At 39.6% G+C, this 20,273-nt stretch overlaps 1 protein-coding gene across 1 annotated transcript in view; it reads left to right on the top strand.

Annotated features, from left to right (window-relative positions):
* The window catches only part of LOC118340165 (double-stranded RNA-specific editase 1-like), a 33,733-nt gene extending 13,668 nt beyond the window's left edge, over window positions 1-20,065 (top strand). The window contains exons 2-10 of the mRNA XM_035678037.1: window positions 4,445-4,519; window positions 8,080-9,014; window positions 11,745-11,859; window positions 13,006-13,174; window positions 13,894-14,048; window positions 14,148-14,316; window positions 15,417-15,598; window positions 16,716-16,894; window positions 17,763-20,065. Of these exons, the coding sequence (XP_035533930.1) occupies window positions 4,445-4,519; window positions 8,080-9,014; window positions 11,745-11,859; window positions 13,006-13,174; window positions 13,894-14,048; window positions 14,148-14,316; window positions 15,417-15,598; window positions 16,716-16,894; window positions 17,763-17,939 (2,156 nt within the window). The 3' untranslated portion in view covers window positions 17,940-20,065. The remainder of the gene's footprint in view (window positions 1-4,444; window positions 4,520-8,079; window positions 9,015-11,744; window positions 11,860-13,005; window positions 13,175-13,893; window positions 14,049-14,147; window positions 14,317-15,416; window positions 15,599-16,715; window positions 16,895-17,762) is intronic.
* The last annotated feature ends 208 nt before the right edge of the window (window positions 20,066-20,273 follow it).

The following is a 20,273-nucleotide window of genomic DNA, read 5'->3' on the forward strand; positions in this document are numbered from 1 at the left end:
ATCAATGTCTGTGGATTATCTTGGGTGACCAGATTTGGTGTGGAGTTTTAACAGGAGACAGGGAGGGTCTAGCGTGAGATTCTGTCGAGTTGCATTATGGGAATTGTAGGATCCAGGGTTTTCAGAGCCTAAGCCTTATTGTTGACTAAAAGTCAGGATATCTCGGCCTCTGCTGCTTCGATTTGGGAAACTCTGTTTATATGTACTTCACAAGTGCCCAATCTTGGCGACATTAATGTACATTGCTGTTGTTGTTTTTTTGCTGAGATCACCATTTTGCTGCTTTTTGCCTCCAACTGCAAATCATACTGCAAAATGGGAGCTGTCCATGGTGCTGATTTGAGACACACTGTTTTTATTTCCCATCTGCTGTACTTTTAGATGCTGGGTGACGCCATTGTTGTTCTCTTGTTTTAAAGAGAATTATATTTTTTTTTTGCCAGAATGGATGTAAAACACATCTTAAATTGCATTCATAATGGTCTTACAAAGTCTGATATTCAACCTGGGACTAACTCAGCTACTCGTCCACGTTTAAAAGCACATTTTGTTGGTTCACTGCCAAATCCTCAACTGACGTAGACGTAAAGATGTAGTAGGTAACTTTTATTAAAAACTTTTGTCTTGTCATATTTGCTTAAGTTTTCACTATATCCTAACAGTAGTACAACATTTTTAAAAGTCAGGTTCCTCTAGCTCCTCCTAGTGCTCCTAATGGCATTTGCAAGAATCTACCGTGGCTGGATGAAGTTAATTTCATAAAAGTTACCTACTGCAACTTTAAATCCTGTTCTAAAGATATTCACTTGAATCAAAATCATCCAAAAAAAACATCAAATTTGTCACACTGTAATCTCTTCATATTCTACAGGTCAGTGGCTAGGAGTCTGGGAGTAAAGATTTAGATTTAGTTTTTATATGACTTTATTATTCCAAGCAGACCATTTGTATGTGTTGTAAAACATGTATGGAGGGGTTCTTTAAGCTTCCCCAGCATGTTTATTGCATTTTTGTTACATAGTGAAGTCCTTCTGAAAAGTAAGAATTATGAAGAATCCCATCCATCCAAGACAAGAAGTCAGGGTTGGTCTCAAAACAATATAATACAGCACCGCAGCTGACCAGAGGAGTGAAACCCCACCACCGCCATTTCTGTAAATCGACAATAATTATTGGCTAATTTCTGCTGGCCCCAGTTTGTTTATTTTTTCCAGGGATGGCACACTGAGTGGCAGCTTCCTGATTAGACCGGAGGAAATAATGGCAGCTCAGTGTCTCTTATCAGCCCGAGAGATGAGTACTTCTGTCTGACAGGAGTAGCTTGGGGCAGGGCGGAGGTGTAGGTGGAGGTAGAGGGGGCACGCCGAAGGGGAAAATAAGCTGCGTGATGAGTTGTGACATTTGGGCAAAGGAGGTGTTGAGGGAACGAGAATGGATTGATTCGAACTGGTAAACGTCAATATTAGATATACATACACATATATATATACATATATATAGACATATAATTGCATAATGAGGGATCTTTCTAGTTTGTCATCTGCTATTTGAAGCCAAATATCAAGCGAGGAAGCGTCTTTTCATCACATTTGGTTTCAAATTTCTTTGATAGCAGTTGCTTTTATGTTTCTAAACTTTCCAAACATTTAACTTCTGTCTGGTTTGGTTAAAAAGACTGTTTCATGTCACTTAATTGAATCTACATGAAAGTTGTTTTTTTTTTTAACCTAAGACACATCAGCTCAGCGTTATCTTCTTTAGCAAAGAGTCTCTGTATGAACAAAATATCAAATGTTCCCCTTCCTGTTACAGATCCACTTGATCTTACCAAAAGTATGGGGAGATATTTGATCTTTTACAGTGTGTGCTGATTATGTGAGTGATTGGCAGAGTATTAGATTTTCAAAAAATACACACAATTAAAGATAAAACCAAGTACAAAACAAAAAATCTTGGGATGTGGAGTTTGAAAGAAGTGAGTTTGTCAGATCTCTGTGACCCGCTTCTCATCTCTGCTGCAGGTTCCGGGCTACTACTACTAGCATAACACATTTGCATTGTGGGTAATGTAGGCACCAGGTCTGAACAAGGAAGAGGTGAGGTGCAAAAACTATGACATCTGCATTTTTGCTGAACTGATTTTGATCCCCTTTTTAAAACTCTCTAGTGTTAAAGCTGCATTAGGTAATTTTTATTAAATAACTGTTTGTCATATTTGCTATATCCTGACAGTAGTACATGACACAGATAGATAGTCCCAGGAGACTGAACAGTCGACTATCTTCAAGTCAACAAGCCAAAGCGTCTGTATTTGGCGACCTGGGAATGAGACTCAACAATCAACTATCTTTCTCAGCTCTGATTGGTTATTGTTGTTCAGGCCCGGCAAATTCTTGTAAATGCCCTTGGGAGCATTAGGGGGGAGCCAGAGGAACCTGATATTTTCACAGATTATGTCTCATGTACTTCTGTCAGGATGTGTGGAGTGGTCTTATAAATAAGCCACTTCATGAAATTAGTTACTAACGGTGTAGTCAACACATTTCCTAGTGTTTTAAGGAGATTTATTTCTTTCTTTGTGTGGAGGCTAATATATCTCACTAAACTTCTGTTAAACTGCAATGAAGTTCATGATATCAGTAGTTGATGGCAGATAGACGGACCAGCCATGCAGGTAATTATTTTTAATTAGCTCCACATACAACCACTTGTCTTTCTGCCAGCACGTACTGCCGTGAAACTAGAAACCAATGTGTCCACAGTGCCTCAATTTCCCTTCATAGCTCATATAGCTCAGAAAACAGAAATCCTATATGGACACACTTTTATATATGTTATTTCCACCTTCAAAAATTTCATCAGCTCAACTGTGACAGGTGCTTCATGTTTTTATCTCTCATTTCCTGAACTATGTGAAATTAAACAAAGGCGAAATGCACAAAAAAGTTTTCATTTTCAAACGTTCAGCATGTTATATGGGCTGAATAAAAAGCTGAAGGTTAGTCAAATGTATCAGTCTCAAAAGGCTGCTCAGGCTTTTTCTGGGTGCTGTCTGCTGCATGTTAATGTTTTCAACGGGAACTCTCTTTCACCTGCCAGTTAGTGTTTGTGTTCCCTGCCAAGTCAGTTAGCAGTGAAGCAAATTTATTTTAGTGCATTTGTCTGTCCGCTGCTGTGTGTTCAGGGAAACAATAATGGATTTGATTTTGTTACCACTCTTCAGAACTAAGGTAGAAGTGCTTTACATTAAAAAAACATCTTTTAAAAAAAGTAAAATAATGGCAGTATGAAATAGCGGTGGGAAACAAAAGACAGAAGTATAAGAAAATAAGAAAACTATAAAGCTGGATAAAAAGGTATTTGCGTAACAAGACCATCTACAGCCCTGCTTGCTGCTCAGTGAGGTTGAGCTAAATGCTAGCTCAGCATGCTAACCAGCTCACAATGACAATGCTGAAATGCTGCTGTTCCAATGTTTGGCTCTCCTGAAAGAGACATAAGCTCCCCAGAAAGCCTCTTTTGAGAAATTTGGGGGGACCTCTAAAACCGTGGTTCCCAACCTTGGAAATCTTACACACTTAAATATACACAGTAGGCCTCAGGATTTTGTTCATTTCTGTGAAGAAAACGAAATGAAAGAAATGAAATGTTTTTAGACTTATTGCCCGAGCAGCAACCACTGCTAAGCCCTATTGAAATTCAAGGAGTTATTATTTTACTGCCAAATGAATTACATTTTTGGCAGCCACGGCACAAAATTCAGTTTTGGCAAAAACATATGTATGATATGCATCTCTTATGGGTGTGGAAAAATGGCTCGAAAAGCACCCCCTAAGCACAGCAGCATGAACCAGTGCAGTTATTGTGTTCATTATTTGAATCATATCAGTTGTTCTCTACTTCTTTTAGTTATTGTTATACGTTCAATATAATATGAAAAATCATGAAAATATGTCACTGAGTCAGGGGTCAACATTTGACTCAGTGATTTAAAAAAAGGGATTCCTTAAGTAAAAAGGTTGGGTTGGATTTTGTTGTATTTAGAGTAGCTGTTAGAAAAGTTATCTTGATGTGGGCATGTTAATATTTGTTAATAAGTATCTGGTCTGTTTAACAAAGTAATGCAAACTTTTGTCTGTCCAGAAGAAAAGGAAGCTAAAGTTTTGCAGTTTATATGGTTCTATATTTTAGAAAATACGTAATCTGTCCTGCAGTGACTTCAATCATAATGTGGGACATTGTCTCACTATGTTCTCTGCTGAGAAACTCACGCCAACACTGTTTGCTGCTGCAGCTCCCAATCACCCACACCACAGCCTCCTCTTAATTAATTTATTCTCCTAGTAGACACCGCAGCTCTGGTTCCTTCAAAAACAGATCCTGTTCCCACCAAATCGAACTGTATAAACATTTGCTTTGTCTTTACTGTGTGTGTTTCTTTCAGGTCGAGTAGGAGCTCGGCTACCTCGAAACCAACAGAGGCTGCTCACCATAGAGGGGGACGAAGTGGAAAGCATGAGTGAGTCAATTTTTCCATTTCAAGTCTAAACAAGATGTCAATATGTGATGTCGATATGGAACTTTCCATACGCATTTACAAAAGCTTTTCTCAGTCTTGTTCATTTCTTTTCTTTTTACTAACTTTTTGTGTACTTTAGAATTATGCTGTTCCCCCGGGTATGTCCAGGTTGGGTATGAGATGCATGCATATAGCTAAAGGAAATACAGAATCCTGAGTTTAGATATCCCTGATTCACCATTGTATTCCTCTCTGACTGTCCTTGAAAATGTGCTATCCAATTCCTTTTTTGCAAGCTCGGGAGGCAGGATCAGAGCTTAATCCCAGGGTCAGGGTGTATCTACTGTGAGATTTCAGTCCATTTTGATGGCAGATTCTAAGCTTGTCCACTTGCTCTCGACAAAAAACCTCCCTAAAGCCCCCTGACAGCCACCTGGATTATGGACATAGGTCTATTTCAGCTCTGAAGCCATCTGACCCATGATAAGCCTCAATAGGATTTTAAGGAAAAGATGAATATAGTAAGGGTCTAAGTAAAGTTAATATGCAAGGCAAAGCAAATTAAGTTAACATGAAGCTTTACTTGTACCTGACACGTTCCATTGCCTGTTTTTGGTTATAAAAGCTGATTCACAGGGACATGTGGTTTGTTAAGTTGGCTATTTATTCGCAAAAATGATACGATCAAGCATCAGGCTGAGACGACATTCCATTTTGCGAATCTGGCTGTTTGTCAGGGCAGACTGAAAGGAGTCAGGAGTGCTTGAAGACTTGAACCAGATAGCCAATTTTGCATTGTGATTGGGCCTGCTGATGCTTTGCCCCAGCGCTAACCGTTGTGGCCACTTTAAACACTTTTTTATTTGTGTTGAGACAGCAGTAATCTGGTCCCCGTTCTGTGTAAGCCAAAGTGAAACCAGTCGGGAGAACATGTGGATTACGCCTGACAGTGTATGGAGAGTTGGTCACAGGCTGGAAGTGGTGAAGGTTGTTCAAGGGCTTTTTGCTAAAATTGTAAACCATAAGTCATAGAAATCAAATATCAGATGTCAGGTAACGCAGTTAGTGCTGTCCTTACAACTGAGCATGCCAAGACCCATAGACATAGACGTGCCCAATGGATTCACTTCTCCCACAATCTAATGTAGAGAATTTCTGTTTCTGCTTCAAGTATTTTGCCTGCTGAACTGCAGCACTGGCTGTTTGAGTGGAGTAACAATAACAATATGTTCCCTCTCCCCCAACAGACCTATAATCACTCTCCCCCTCTTGTTGCTCGGGGCATTATCTGCTATTGTGTTTTTCATGTTTGAGTTCCGTCCCCCTTTTGCATGCTTGGTATTTACTTTGCCTACAGTAGGCTGCGACTGAACGCCAAACTCTGTCCAGGCACTGTACAGTTTGGTAAGGGAGAAAGTGATTTACAATTCATATTGGAATGCATGAAGCTAAACTTGGCTTAACAAAGAGGGTAGGGATAGTGTTCTATTGTATTTTATCCAAACTAAATCAACTTCTGAATCCGCTTATCGAATCGAAAATCTCTCTTATCCCTTATCGAATCTTTTTAGGTAATTTGTTTGGTGAGAAATGAAGACACCTTAGTTAAAAGCTATGTACTGTTTTTATTTCACTCAATACACCTAAACCACAGAGATTCTACACAGCTGAAAGGATTTACGGCTTTCATCAGATATTCTGTAACATTCATAAACCCTGTCTTGGCTCATTTTTCCTTTTGCTGCAAGGGAAACTGCATTTTTTTTCCCTCAGTGGCAGCGTGTACTACAGCTGCAGAAGTCATTGATGCTAAAGTAGAACCAGCACAGTGGAAATATTAGTCTACTTTCAGCAAATATTAACTAAATAAATCGCAGACTTTATGTTACCTGAAGGCAAAATGGTTATTGCACTGCTACAGGTCTCAAAATCTGACTGGTTACAGAATATTGAATAATACCAACCATATTGGTTGACTTTTTTATAGTATTCGCATTTCATAACATTTAAGTTAAGTTGGTTCACCATGTTCAGTGGCTGAGTTAGCATGTGTCAAGTCACCAGTTGTGACTGGCAAAAGAGAATATCTAAAAGAGATTGTGAATGAAAGATTCGATAAGGGATTCAATGGCCATGGAACTTAACAAATTCTGGTATTTTATCAACTTGGAATGAGATCCAAAATGAAACCAGTTATTAGAACCAATCCCTATAGTTGGCATACAATTGAACCTTCCTAAGTCCCTTCCCTTTTTGCACTGTGCTCCAATAACAGTTGAACAAAACTCTAAGCGACATATATGTAGTCACTTATTAAGTTATGTTAGCAAAATGCTACCTAATGAGCTAGCTAGTTAGCTCAAGTTTTTCTCTGCAGCAAAACACTAGCTAATTTAAATTAATCTTTACCTAGCTAGTTACATCTGAAAGCTTATGTTAGGGTAATGCTAGTTAGCTAACATTTTGCTAATAACATTAATAAATATATACACGTCACATTATCTTTTAAACAGCTTCCCAAACATATTTATGAGCCTTGCACATAGCACATTGCACATCTTAGCACAGGAAAGAAGAAAGTTGACCAAGGTTCCGACCGAGGGTTGCTCAACTGTCATTGGAGGATAGAACGAAAAGGGGCGGGACTTAAGAATGGTCAGTTGTGTCAAGTAACTGTAGCTTTCACAACACTCCACTGCAGTGCCTGAACTGTGGTTAATTGTTTTTTAATTAATTTTAGCACATATTAAACATGAGCTACTAATTTGTATTTATTCTCACATGGATGGTAATTTACACTAGCTGCTGGTTTTCTGTCTGAAGTGGCCATATTTAATCAATCAAATGCTAAAAGTTTATATAATTTCTCTGGTCTTCCTTCAGGCTCAGAATTATTTTGGGAAAAGTTGACACCCTTGTTTGCTCCTCCCATCTTTCCCCACAACCCGTCTAAACCTGCATTTTATAGGATTGTTTTCTGTCCTAAGCACCGAAAGGAGTAACCTATCGAGCTTTTGCTGGAGGATGTTATAAATGAAAATTTACATTAAGTTCCATCGGCTTTGTTAACAGGGCCTGGTGATATGTGTTCCCAAAACACAGAAGAAAGCCAGAGAAAGAAATTAAAGAAAAAATATGTTTCTAAAGACCTCTTTGTATTTACAGTTTGTCCTGTAATTTGCTAAATATAACATAGAGTACTGCAATAAATAGCTGAAATTACTGTTTTGCTTTCCACACTAATTTCATGCTTTACTTTGGTCAGGGAAGTATTAAATGTTGACAGTATTCATTGCTTAAATGTAATTGCACCAAAAAAAATTCCTAGCAGTGTACACAGATTGGTCCTGATTGTGTGTAACATTTTTGTTGTGTGTTAAGGATACACTTATTACCTATATTTTTTACTGCGACTATATTCTTATGTCACCATATAAGTATTGGTTAAGGAACACACATCACTTGTTCAGTTACAAAGAGAGATAAAGGAATCTCTAAATTTTACATTTACAAGATCCTGCAACGAAGGCATTGTAAGTTACTCTTTCTGGGCACCGCAGGTTCATGCAGCACAGATGTTAAGGAAAATCGGAACTTGGACAACCTCTTCTCCAAAGAGGGGGTTGCAGCTGAGGCTGCTCAACTCCCCAATGGGAGTGCTGGGGGTGGGCGGAAACGTCCCTTAGAGGAGGGCAATAATGGGCATACACATTCCAAGTACAGGCCCAAGAAGCGTAAGAAAGTCCCCGGACCCATTTTGCCTAAGAATGCCCTAATGCAGCTGAATGAGATCAAACCAGGGCTGCAGTACAAACTGCTCTCTCAGACCGGGCCGGTCCATGCGCCCGTCTTTGTGATGACTGTGGAGGTCAACGGGCAGCTCTTTGAGGGTTCTGGTCCTACCAAGAAGAAGGCCAAACTGAACGCAGCAGAGAAGGCCCTGCGATCTTTCGTCCAGTTCCCCAATGCATCTGAAGCCCACATGGCCATGGGCCGGACTCTCTCTGTTCACACGGACTTTACCTCGGACCAGGCTGACTTTCCAGACATGCTCTTTAATGCCTTTGAGACATCCACTCCTGTAGATGACCCGTTTTACCTCGCACCCAACAGTAATGGTTCCTTCAGCTCATTGGGAATAGAGTACCCATTGCTACCCTCCCCTGTTCCAAACCTGGTCCAGGCCCCCTTACCTCCAGCCCCCTCCACCTTCATCTCCCCTACAAGCGGCAAGAATCCAGTCATGATCCTCAACGAGTTGCGACCGGGCCTCAAGTATGACTTTGTGTCAGAGAGCGGGGAGAGCCATGCCAAGAACTTTGTCATGTCAGTGACAGTAGATGCTCAGAATTTCCAGGGTTCTGGGCGAAACAAGAAGCTGGCCAAGGCCCGGGCTGCCCAGGCTGCTCTGTTCGCTCTGTTTAACATGCAGCTGGATCAGGCTCCATCAAGACAGCCTATACCCAGAGAAGGGCTGCAGCTTCACCTGCCTCAGGTAAGCATGGAGGAAAGTTAATGACTATTGAGGCCCCAATATTTTGTTGCCTTCTTTACCATTTTCACCTTGCCTTGTTAGAAGATATGATCAAAGAAAAAAAAGTATACAGAGTTAATGAATGCACTGCAGGGGTTTTACTTGATGAATGGCACCAGAAACTTTGTTCCATTTATTTTCAATTGTTCTGTGCTGCTCTCAATTATTCTCTCTGCTATGCATCCCCTGGGTGCTATAAGTTAAAAATATACAATGCACAGCCCATTATGTAAGTGTCACGGAAGTAAGCAATTTCTAACAGTTGAGTAACTTTAAAGTACTGTTCCTGCGGCATAATATGAGTAGTAAATAGGGATTGTTTTCAACATTGCTTTTATAGGGCCTGATGCCTTAGCTTGCACATAAATCTCATGTGCTAACTCTGCAAATTGACCAGATGTTTGGTCATTAACCAGACAGGTGAATAACAAAGAAAAAGTCAGCATCACTACACAGTTACTAGAGATTATTACTACTACAAAAAACATGATGTCTGGAGTATTCACTTTACCAAACAATACGGTTCACAGAGGTAGAGATTAGACTTGAAAGCATGTTTCCATCCAATTGTTGCCTAATTACATGAGCTAGAAAGTTGACAAGAATGTAAATTATGGCCTTTCATTGCTGCGTCCTATTTAATATGGCATTGATGTTTTCTCATGATTTCCTCTCCATACACACATTGAGTCATGTAATGGTGTGCAGCAATAATACATAATGGTTGTATGCACTCTACAAAAAGTAAAAGAAGAATAAGTGGACACTACATCATCACTGTTTGTTCAAAAATTCACTTTTTATTAGCTTTTATTGTATCTATCCCGCCAATTTATCTCCAGTTTTGGGGGGTGGAGTCTGTGCCAGCATGCTTTTGGGAAGAGTCAGGGTTCTGCGTGCACAGGTCGCTCATACAGCTAGCAGTTGAAGACACATACAATCACGTTCACATCTATGAGCAGCAGAAAAGTTGACCTATATAACTGTCATAGAACAGGTAGTGCTGGTAAAATGATTTGTTGTTCGGTCTAGGGGATTTAATTATCACTAAGCATTACCACTAGCACATATGGCTATACTAGCTTGTAACAGGCCACAACATATACTGACTGCCTGCAACTGCCAACAACACTTACCTGAACTCAACTTACCTTCCACTGTTGCTGCACTGCACTTCTCTTCTCGCAGCATTGCTCACTTGACTGGATGGGTGGAGCCAAGCTCAGTGCCCTCTTCTAAGGTCACCAACCATGCACTGGGCTCTGCATCGGTTTCAGTTAGTTGAGGTTAGCAAACAGGTGCAAACATAAACTAAACCAAAATACTTCAGGGAAGAGGGTTATCATTCATTGTCCATCACCAAAGGTCCCCACAAGAGTTCTTTGCCATAAGCAGTCACCCTCATGCATTTCTGCCTCTACTCTCCACTCTACTACTGCTCTCTGCCTTTTTGCGTCTGGCTCATAATAGATAAGATGCACCCTCTTGATGTCAATCAAAATGACAAATTACAACCTTGACTATGACACTGAATAAAAAGTGTCCGTAGCATCAAGTGAAAGTAAAAGCAAAGCTGGCGTAGAATATCTTGAAATGGAAAAAATTCATTTGTTTGTATATCAGCAAATCACTGCGTATTACATTTTGACAGTGAATAAAAGATACTAGGTATTGCTGATGTTACTGACATTGGCCTGCACGTAGTACTGCTTTGGTAGGATTTATAACTCTTCTTCTGTGTGATCTTTCCTTGCTCTCTTTGCCCTTTTGGAGCCAGGCTAACATTAATGTAATAGTACTAAAGTTAATACTGATGCCTGTATATAACCTACATAAAGAAACAAATCATCAGTGAGAAGCTATTTCTATATAGTTATCCTTAATGCCAGCCACCAAATTGGATTTGGTCAGATTACCTTGACATCACCATTGCTTTTGTGCACAGGGGAAAGTTCCTTCTTGGTCCTAGGAATCAAAAAAGTATGTGTAACAAAGATGTTAGCTTTAGAAGCTTTTAGCCGCATTATACTGAAACATTTCACAATACTTAGTCCCAGTCTTACAAGAGACAAGGGACATATACCAATATATATAATAACAAAGCCACAGTCTGAGAGGGTCAGTGGCCTGTTTGATCGCGTGCTACAAACATTTACTTGTCAGATCTCTGTTGTCTAACGAAAGACGTCGTCTACAAATGTCACCGCGCACCGATTGAAGATGGAGACGGCTTCAGGAAAGACACAAGTTCAATACACTGGCAATCTATTTACACATAAACTAATCCCTGCCTGTAATCCCTGCACACCGATAACAAAGCTGCTATCTTAATTACCATCACCCTCTGAGTGCTATTCAAACACTGCTGTTCATTATACCAGCCTTTTCCAGTCACTCTGCTTTACTCACAGAGCAGTCAGTGAAGCAGAGGATTTGACTGTTTTAAGCTGCTAAGATCCCTGCCTGTCATTCACACCAGTGCAGCATTCCTAATTGAAATATTCAGTAATAGTTTCAGTGCAGATAAGAAGAGCTTTCACTTGCTTTTATCATGCTTTGGCATTGTTGTCTTCAGCTATTTGGTAATTCAAATTACATAATCTGGTTTCTTTAGTTCAAAGAGTTCTAACTTATTTTATGTCATTCTTCCATTCTGCCTCATCTATAATAATTCTTTGGTTGCCACCTCAGGTCCTGGCAGATGCCGTCTCCCGCCTGGTCGTTGACAAGTTCAGCGAACTGACGGACAACTTCACGTCTCCCCATGCTCGACGGAAAGTGTTGGCGGGTGTCGTCATGACAACAGGTTATTTTTTGTTTGTCAGTCAAATGGTTGCCGCTGAAAATCATTCAACCCTTCTCCCAAGAAGATTTTAGAAGCTCTTACTATGTCAGCGTTTGAGGCTGCAGCACCAGATATCAAGGGGATTCGATACTGGGACACTGCAGCTGAGCATTTACATAGAGTCAAGTGATTAAAGAGATGTTTACTATGCCTGTTCTGCACAAACCGTGTCTTAACTCTCAGCAGGGACCTAATACGGTTCTATTCTCTTATTCTTGTGCTGTGATTGTGATGTATATGTGTTTTTATGTAAAATATTACACCTCACCTGATTCTGACCACAACTTTTCTTTCACATATGTAAGGAAAGTATAAACACGTTCTGTCAGTCTCAGTGTTTAGAGTCAAAGACACAGTTTCTCTTACGAAAAAAAGACTGATGCTCAAAAACACAATATTTTTCCTTTTTCACCAAAAGGTTGTATTAAAGCTGCAATAGGTAATTTTTGTAAGAATAACTTTTTGTCATATTTGCTGAAACGTTCACTGTATCCTGACAGTAACGACATGTACTGTGGAGAAAAAAAAGAATGTTCCGTTCAAGCGCTCCTAATGGCATTTGCAAGAATCCACTGGGCCTGAACAAAAACAACCAATCAGAGCCAAGAAAGATAGTTGATTGTTGAGTCTCATTCCCAGGTGTTCAAATGCAGACACTTTGGGACCCTGGGGGGGAAAAAAAGGGAAAAGAACTCAACAATCAACTTCTTCAAACATCCAAAAGCGTCTTTATGTCTTTCTCGGATCTGGTTGTTTACGTTCAGGCCCAGTGGATTTTTGCAAATTCCATTAGGAGCACTAGGACGAGCCAGAGGAAGCAGATTTTTTCTTGTACTACTGTCAGGATATAGTGAAGGTTTCAGCAAAAAAGTAAAAAAATAAAATAAAAAAAACCTACTGCAGCTTTAACCTGACTGCGCCAGATCGTTTGTTACACAGGACCATCTGGGAATTCGTTTTTGGAAACTTTGAAAAAAATACTCTGTAGGTGATTGGGTGAACCATCTGTCTACCATCGTCTGTCATGGGAGAACTTCAACAGCTCAATGAACTGTATGATGTCACCAAATCAGTTACCCTCTTATGTTTTTATTCTTTCTTGCACAGGTACTGATGTGAAGGAGGCTGAGGTCATCTGTGTGTCCACAGGGACAAAGTGCATCAATGGTGAATACATGAGCGATAGAGGTTTGGCACTCAACGACTGCCATGCTGAGATTGTGGCTCGCCGGTCGCTCATCAGGTACCTGTACTCGCAGCTGGAGCATTTTCTCAGGTGAGTCGCAACACAGCAGAGAGCTTGTTAGGCTGTCTTTTCATAGCCCATTTTGGGCTATTTTGCTTCCAAACCATGTCTTCTTACAGGCTAGTGGAAAGAAAGCACCCAAAATACACAAATGGTTATTTGACTACACTTCATCTGTCTGCAGCTGTAGATTTTTTATTATTATTATTTTAAGTTAGCATTATATAATGCCCCATTTGCTTATTTAAATATATACAATTTCTGAAAATTTAAAAAAATAATTGCCTTAATATGAGTAATAAACTGCAGATGTTTCATAGTGATATCCAATTAAATTTAAATTTTTTTACCCTATTCACGTGTCATGAATTTTACAATACATATCTTTATGTGTCCTGAGATAACTTCTGTTATGAATTGGCGTTATACAGATAAAACTGAGTTGAATTAGTTACAGGTCGTTAAACATTTCCATGAAATGTGGATTGATTTTTTTTTTTTTTTGGATGAGAAAATATCTGAGAATTTAAGTGGTTTTTTTTTGTGTATCTTCCAACTTAATGTACAGAGTCAAGAGCTCAGAATTAAATCTGTTAGTAACATAAAGTCTTACCATGAATTTCTTCTGCATGTCAAACCTTGGCCAAAACTGTGTAAGTCATTCTAATACAGATGAAATGCCACCTGCCAGCCAATCAGAAACTTTCCGTATGGTATAACATTACTCAATTTCACATTTGTGTCTCCAGTAACCATGAAGAGGAGCAACACAAGTCCATCTTCACCAGGTGTGACAACAGACAAGGCTTCAGACTGAAGGAAAATGTCCAGTTCCACCTGTACATCAGCACTTCCCCCTGTGGAGACGCCCGCATCTTCTCTCCCCATGAAGCTGGAGTGGAGGGTGAGAGGAATATAACAAAGGCTGTGCATGATTAGATAGAAGTTATCCTGACTGTAAGATCCTCAAAGTTGTCTGTCCTTGCTCATCTTCCTGTCTCAGATCAGGGAGATAGACACCCGAACAGAAAAGCCCGTGGGCAGCTCCGCACTAAAATTGAGTCGGGTGAAGGAACCATCCCAGTACGCTCCAGTAACACCATTCAGACGTGGGACGGTGTTCTTCAGGGCGAGAGGCTGCTCACCATGTCCTGCAGTGACAAGATTGCTCGGTTTGTGTTGTTTCACTTCCTGTTCATTATTATAGTTTCTTATTTTACATTAGTTTTTACTTTTGTTTTGTTTTCGATTCAGTTTAGTTCTTAGTACAGAGCATTTCTCAGTATAGATATTTAAACTCACAGTCATCACAGTCTCATTAAACACCTCCTCCTGCTTGTTGTGTTGACAATTTTTATCAAATTGTCAAAAATTTAAACTAAAGAGATTTCCTGTATATTTTTTATTTTATTTTAGTCAAATGACTAATGGGCTCTGTTTCTGTTTTCTGTTATCAATGTTGTAACAAATGTCAGTGAGATTTCCAATGACTTACATCTATGCTTACGTTTTACCAAATTTAAGCCAAAACATGTGCAACTGTAGCAACACTGAGTTAACACACAAAAAAGCGTGCCTAAATTTGGCATTGGGTCCGTTGGTCCAACAGAAAAATAGTTATAGTATATTAGGTTGAATAAATAGGGTTTTATTTAAGAGGGATAGGGCAGCCACTCTTTAATACCAAATTTTGTATTTTTACATATGTACACCCTGTGCAACTTTATCTTTGGAAAGGAAAAAATACACAATATGAGTGTACATACAGTGTGAGTAAATGAATCAACATTTCCTATAATCTAACCATAGCATATACTGTAGTTTTTCCTTTCAAAATATTAAACATAGCCCTGCAGACCCACTTGAAGTGTTGAAGAGTGTTATTGAGCCGACCAGCAGGATTCCTGATGATTATGTGCATGTGTAAAGAGGGTGAATTATCTCGGTGTCATGCTGCAATCACTCCATTTCTGTCTGTCAGCTGCAGCTCTCGGGTGTCATTAGGCCACTGGAGCTTTGATTGGGATTCTTGATGAATCTCCAGGAGGCCGGGACTCCTCTGAGCTGGAATCAGATTTGTATTTCCAGGAGAATTAGTTGGAACAACAATGTGGATTTTTGCAGATTTGTGTGATTGCTCAGGCTCCCCTCAGGTTAAACCTCCCGTGTTTCCATGGTTTACAAAAAGAGGACCCTAATCCATACATTTGTTGATGAATTTGACGAGAGTATTTTTCAATTTAATAAAATGGTTTGTTCTGTGCCCCTTCAGGTGGAACGTGGTTGGATTCCAGGGCTCTCTGATGAGCTACTTCACTGAGCCCATCTACTTCTCCAGCATCATTCTGGGCAGCCTGTACCACGCCGACCACCTCTCCAGAGCCATGTACCAGAGGATTACTGAGATCGAGGACCTTCCGCAGTCCTTCAGCTTGAACAAACCGCTGCTCAGCGGTGAGAAACAGACTGCACTTTTACAAATGACTGATTTCCACCTGTCTCCTGTTTTTGTTGTTTTTTCTCACACTGACAGTACAGATGATGACATTTTCAAGTGGGCATCTGTAGGGCTTCCAGAAGTGTGAAAAGCATGGTTCTCACTGGACCTGGATTTTATGGTATATGAGGGAAGTTTGAGTTTACAGACAGAGATTGTTGTGAAAGTTCTGTGGAAAAGTCAGGAAATTCACAATATTTTCCTTTTTTTCTTAGTTCATTGCTTTTTGCTCTTTGCTCCAATAAAAGTTTCCCTTGGTCAGCTTTCTCCTTTCCTGTACTTCTGTTAGTCCCTTCAGGAAGTTGCAATGTTGAGATTGCAGCAATTAATACAAACTCAACCAATCCCTGTGAGTTCTGCATGACCTTGCAATTTTGTCCAGCTACTGCAACTTTTTGACCAATCATTGCCTGCTTTTTAACCTGGTAATTGGAAATTTTCTGAAAGCTAATCTCGTGAAGAGTTAAAAGTAAAAGTAAGTAAGTAAAATTTATTTATAAAGCACATTTAAACACAGCTATCACTGACCAAAGTGCTGTACAGAATAAGAAAAATGAAAAAGTCAGCATTCAATAATAATAAATAAAACAAATTTGGAGATAAATAAACAGAGAGTGAGAATAATGAATGACACATGTTAAACTCAAACATGGACAGAACTACAGTACACAACACACCAAGGACACAAGAAATAGAGGATTAGGGGACTAGGGAAGTCGTAATGGGAATAGATTTGTAGTTTTAATCATAGTGTAAATGGAAGTGGAGGGGGCTTGTCTAAATATCTGAGTGGTGAACTCGGTTCCACAGTCGGGGACGAGCCACAGCAAACAGGCCCGTGATCACCTTTTTTTAAGTCAGTGACCGTAGGCACATGTAGAAGTCCTTGCTAGAAGGACCTAAGGGACCTGGTGACTACAAGACTTCCCATGTCGTAACAAAGAGGGTACTAGTTCCATTTGGAGGCAGCAAAAGTTGAAAGGTTCTGACTGAGGCTTGCTCAACTGTTAATTGAACAACATGAATAAACCAAGAGAGTTTGAACTTGTTTTGCCATGTTTTCATGTTCTACAGGGATAAGTAATGCAGAGGCTCGTCAGCCAGGGAAAGCACCCAACTTCAGTGTGAACTGGACGGTGGGAGACCAAGGCCTAGAGGTGATCAACGCCACCACAGGGAAAGATGATCTGGGTCGACCCTCCAGGCTCTGCAAACACGCTCTCTACAGCCGCTGGATGCGTCTGCACTGCAAGGTAACACACTCAATAAATGTGAGTATAAATTATACGTTTTATACCAACATTTTTATTGGAAACAAAAACTGAGGGTTAGAAATGCAGATCCCACTGTTCTGGTTGTATAAAAAAGTTAACTTTTTTTTTTTTAACTTTGATTTTATGCATATGGTGGTGTGTTTTATATTATATTTTTAAAACATCACAATATATTGCCTTCCTTGTAACCCCTTATCATGATGCATATCGCATTGCCAGATTCTTGCAAATTCACCGCTCTAGTTCACATATTCTTCAAAATAAGAAATGGTCATACACCCCTGATTCCTTTAGCATAATACAGTATCATCAGGGTCCCTGCATGCTTAAAATTTATCAAAGACCCAGAACACTGATAAAGACAACTTGTCAGGCACAACTTGGTGTTTGAGTTGAATGATACTCCAGCTCTTATTTTGAATTTTAGGCACCTTCATAGCTAAGTACTACATACTTTTCTTTACATCTTTATGGGTATATATACTTAGTTTAATTCTCTTTTGTTGTTTGTGCTATTTTACCCTGTTAATACAAGATTTGCTGCTTCCCATCATGCCTCAGAGGTCATAAAAGTTTCAGTATGTTTATTTCGGTTTGTACATCAATTAATTTTATCAGAATCAATAAAAGTTAGTGCCCATGAATATAAAATGAAGAAAAGAATCAATTAAACTGTTTAATTAGATTGATGTCACTGTCTGGCCACCATAGAATTTGAATCAATGGCTAGCAAAAATGTAAGCTCCAGTGCAAAAACAATTAGGTAAGCATCTGCTTTTTTTGGCATTAATGATTGCTACGGCGAAGACAATTTCATTGTGTGTCGAACTTCTCCATGTCCCTGCAGCTTTCCTCCACCCTGCGGATCAGGGTAGTGAGGCCCAGCATCTACCACGACGCCAAGCAGGCAGCAGTGGAGTACCACAGCTCCAAGCAGACACTCTTCAGAGCCTTCCAAAAAGCCGGACTGGGCGCCTGGGTGAAGAAACCTATAGAGCAGGACCAGTTTGCACTCAACACCTGAGTTAGCACTGGGCTGCCGGTGGTGGGGGTCTTTGACAGAAAACACACAGACTGCTCGCGTTTCTTTCTGAACCAGTTTCAGTGGTGGAATAATTTTCCTTTGGATTGTTATGGACTGGACTGGTGTTACTGGGAAGAAAGAGGATGTCAGAACCCATGGATTTAACATTCCTCCTTAATTTTTATAGCCTCATGCTACTCCCCCTCAGCCAGCACTACACATAAATAAAAGATTATTCATTGGTTATGCAACTTTATACAAAGGACAAATGTAAAAAAAGACTTTGGGAATGGAAACTTGTAAACAGCATTGTTAGTTAAAATGGCACTTGTTTATATAAGAATAGTGATATATTCATTTTGCATGTATGATTATACCAAATTCATAGGAAGTCTACAGTAAAAGGTTTGTTATCATGTCAGTATTGTGATCTCAAATTATCAGTGTTGTGATAACTCGAGAATGTCCTCCCACAGATTGTAAAACTGTGTTTTATCTGCTCTGTTGCAGTTCGTTGACTGCAAATTTGAGGCGACAAGGATATTTTATTTTATTTTAAGCTGAGGATACGCCTCCTCCAATGTCTAAAATTACAGAAATTGTTCTCTATGGCATTAAAAGATTCACATTCACAGCTCCTTCCATTTCTTAGGTACTGGGAAGGTCAACACAATTTTAATTCCATGTGATTCTTAAGTATGGTGGACTTGCCTATGCTGTTCTTGTTCAAAATTTCTTCTACACTGTAACTGAGTATCCGTCCAGACTGTAAAATAACATAGATGGAGTGTCTGTGGCATCACACACAGGTTTCTGAAGAGGTATTTGAAAGGCTGTGCTGCTATCTTGCCAGAAAATATAAATGTGGTCCAAGGGGAGAAAACCTGGGTACAATTGACAACCACCAACTGTCTGTGATAGGCTGACACACCTGTCAATCGAAGAAATATGATCTAAAACATTGTTCTGTTTAACTAGAAGTACCATAGACTATGCCTTTTTTAATCTACGGTCTTGTCTATACTTTTATTCTCGTTAAACATCAAGTCGACATTTCACATTTAGTCAAGAACGTCCAAACGCCCAGAGATTTCTTGCTTTGTCCATTTTATCCATAACCTGACTTGTTACACAGAGCGGTCTGGGACAGCATTGGTGGAAACTGTTTGGAAAAGGGAAGGCACTTTCAAAAAGTACTTTGCAAGTGATTGGATGAACCATCTGTCACGTGCAAACTTCAACCAATAAGATCAACGAACCATTAATGTAATAATTAATTATTAATTTTAATTTGATTCTCAATGTGGAATGGAATATAATATTTATATGTATGTTTTCATAAGTGTCATTAGTCATTATTGTAGAATCACCTGAAAGTAAGAATCGTTGTGTTTTTGTTACCTTAGCGGTTTGATTGGTTGCAATCTTCTTGCCACTTGATGCCACTAAATCCTACACACTGGTCCTTTAAGCTCTCAGCCGTGGTAGTTGGTTCAGATTGATGCGTCATGTAGTTTGGTTTTCAAAGCAAAGGAATTGCTGTTTATCAGATGTCGCATCTGTCTTTTCATACCCTTTAACCCTCTGCAGTTTCCTCTAGGGTGACACCAAACCGATGCAGTTGCAGACAGCTGAATATGAATAGCCTCGTTCACATGTAACCAAACAAAGGAAACACTCCATTTTAACACGCCCTAAAACATCTGTCCTTATAAGAGCCCTGTTGCACTAGATCAGAGGTACAACCCTTATGCAATGATCTCTCCTACACTGATAGTCTGTATGCAGTAACCACAGTAAACCCTGCTAGTGTTGTTGCTGTCACTATTGCCGCCAGTAAAAGCTCACCAAAGATGATGTCAACATCTGTCAAACTGTTAAAATGTGTTCTTTTCTGTGTCGTTTTCCACGCTTTCAGATGTTTTTATTATTACTGCCTCGACAAACCTTGTATCTCAAACCATTCAAATGTACGTTTGTGAAGATGTGTGAAGTTTTGTGTGTAATGTTCTACTCTTTTAAAACCAAACAAGACAGAGTCACAAATCACCTGTTTCCTCTATAGCAAATGTAAATTTTAACTGTCAAAAATTTAATTTTCTAAATTCTTTATTTTGCTGTGAAACCCCTCTGGATGTAAAACACACAGAGGGCATATTAACTTATTTACTTTTAATGTATGGTTGAGTTATTTTCTTTATATATTTTCAATGTGTATCCTTCTGCTTCTATTTAATGTCTTAACTTTGAGCATGTTTCTGTCTCGGCATACCTGGCTCCAGGCGACGGGCCCTCAGGGTTTTTGGAGGTGCCAGCCAATTACGTTCCCAGAGG

The sequence above is a fragment of the Morone saxatilis genome, unplaced genomic scaffold (genome assembly GCF_004916995.1).
Source record: "Morone saxatilis isolate NCDOM2014 unplaced genomic scaffold, NCSU_SB_2.0 Contig6, whole genome shotgun sequence".
NCBI lineage: Eukaryota > Metazoa > Chordata > Actinopteri > Moronidae > Morone > Morone saxatilis.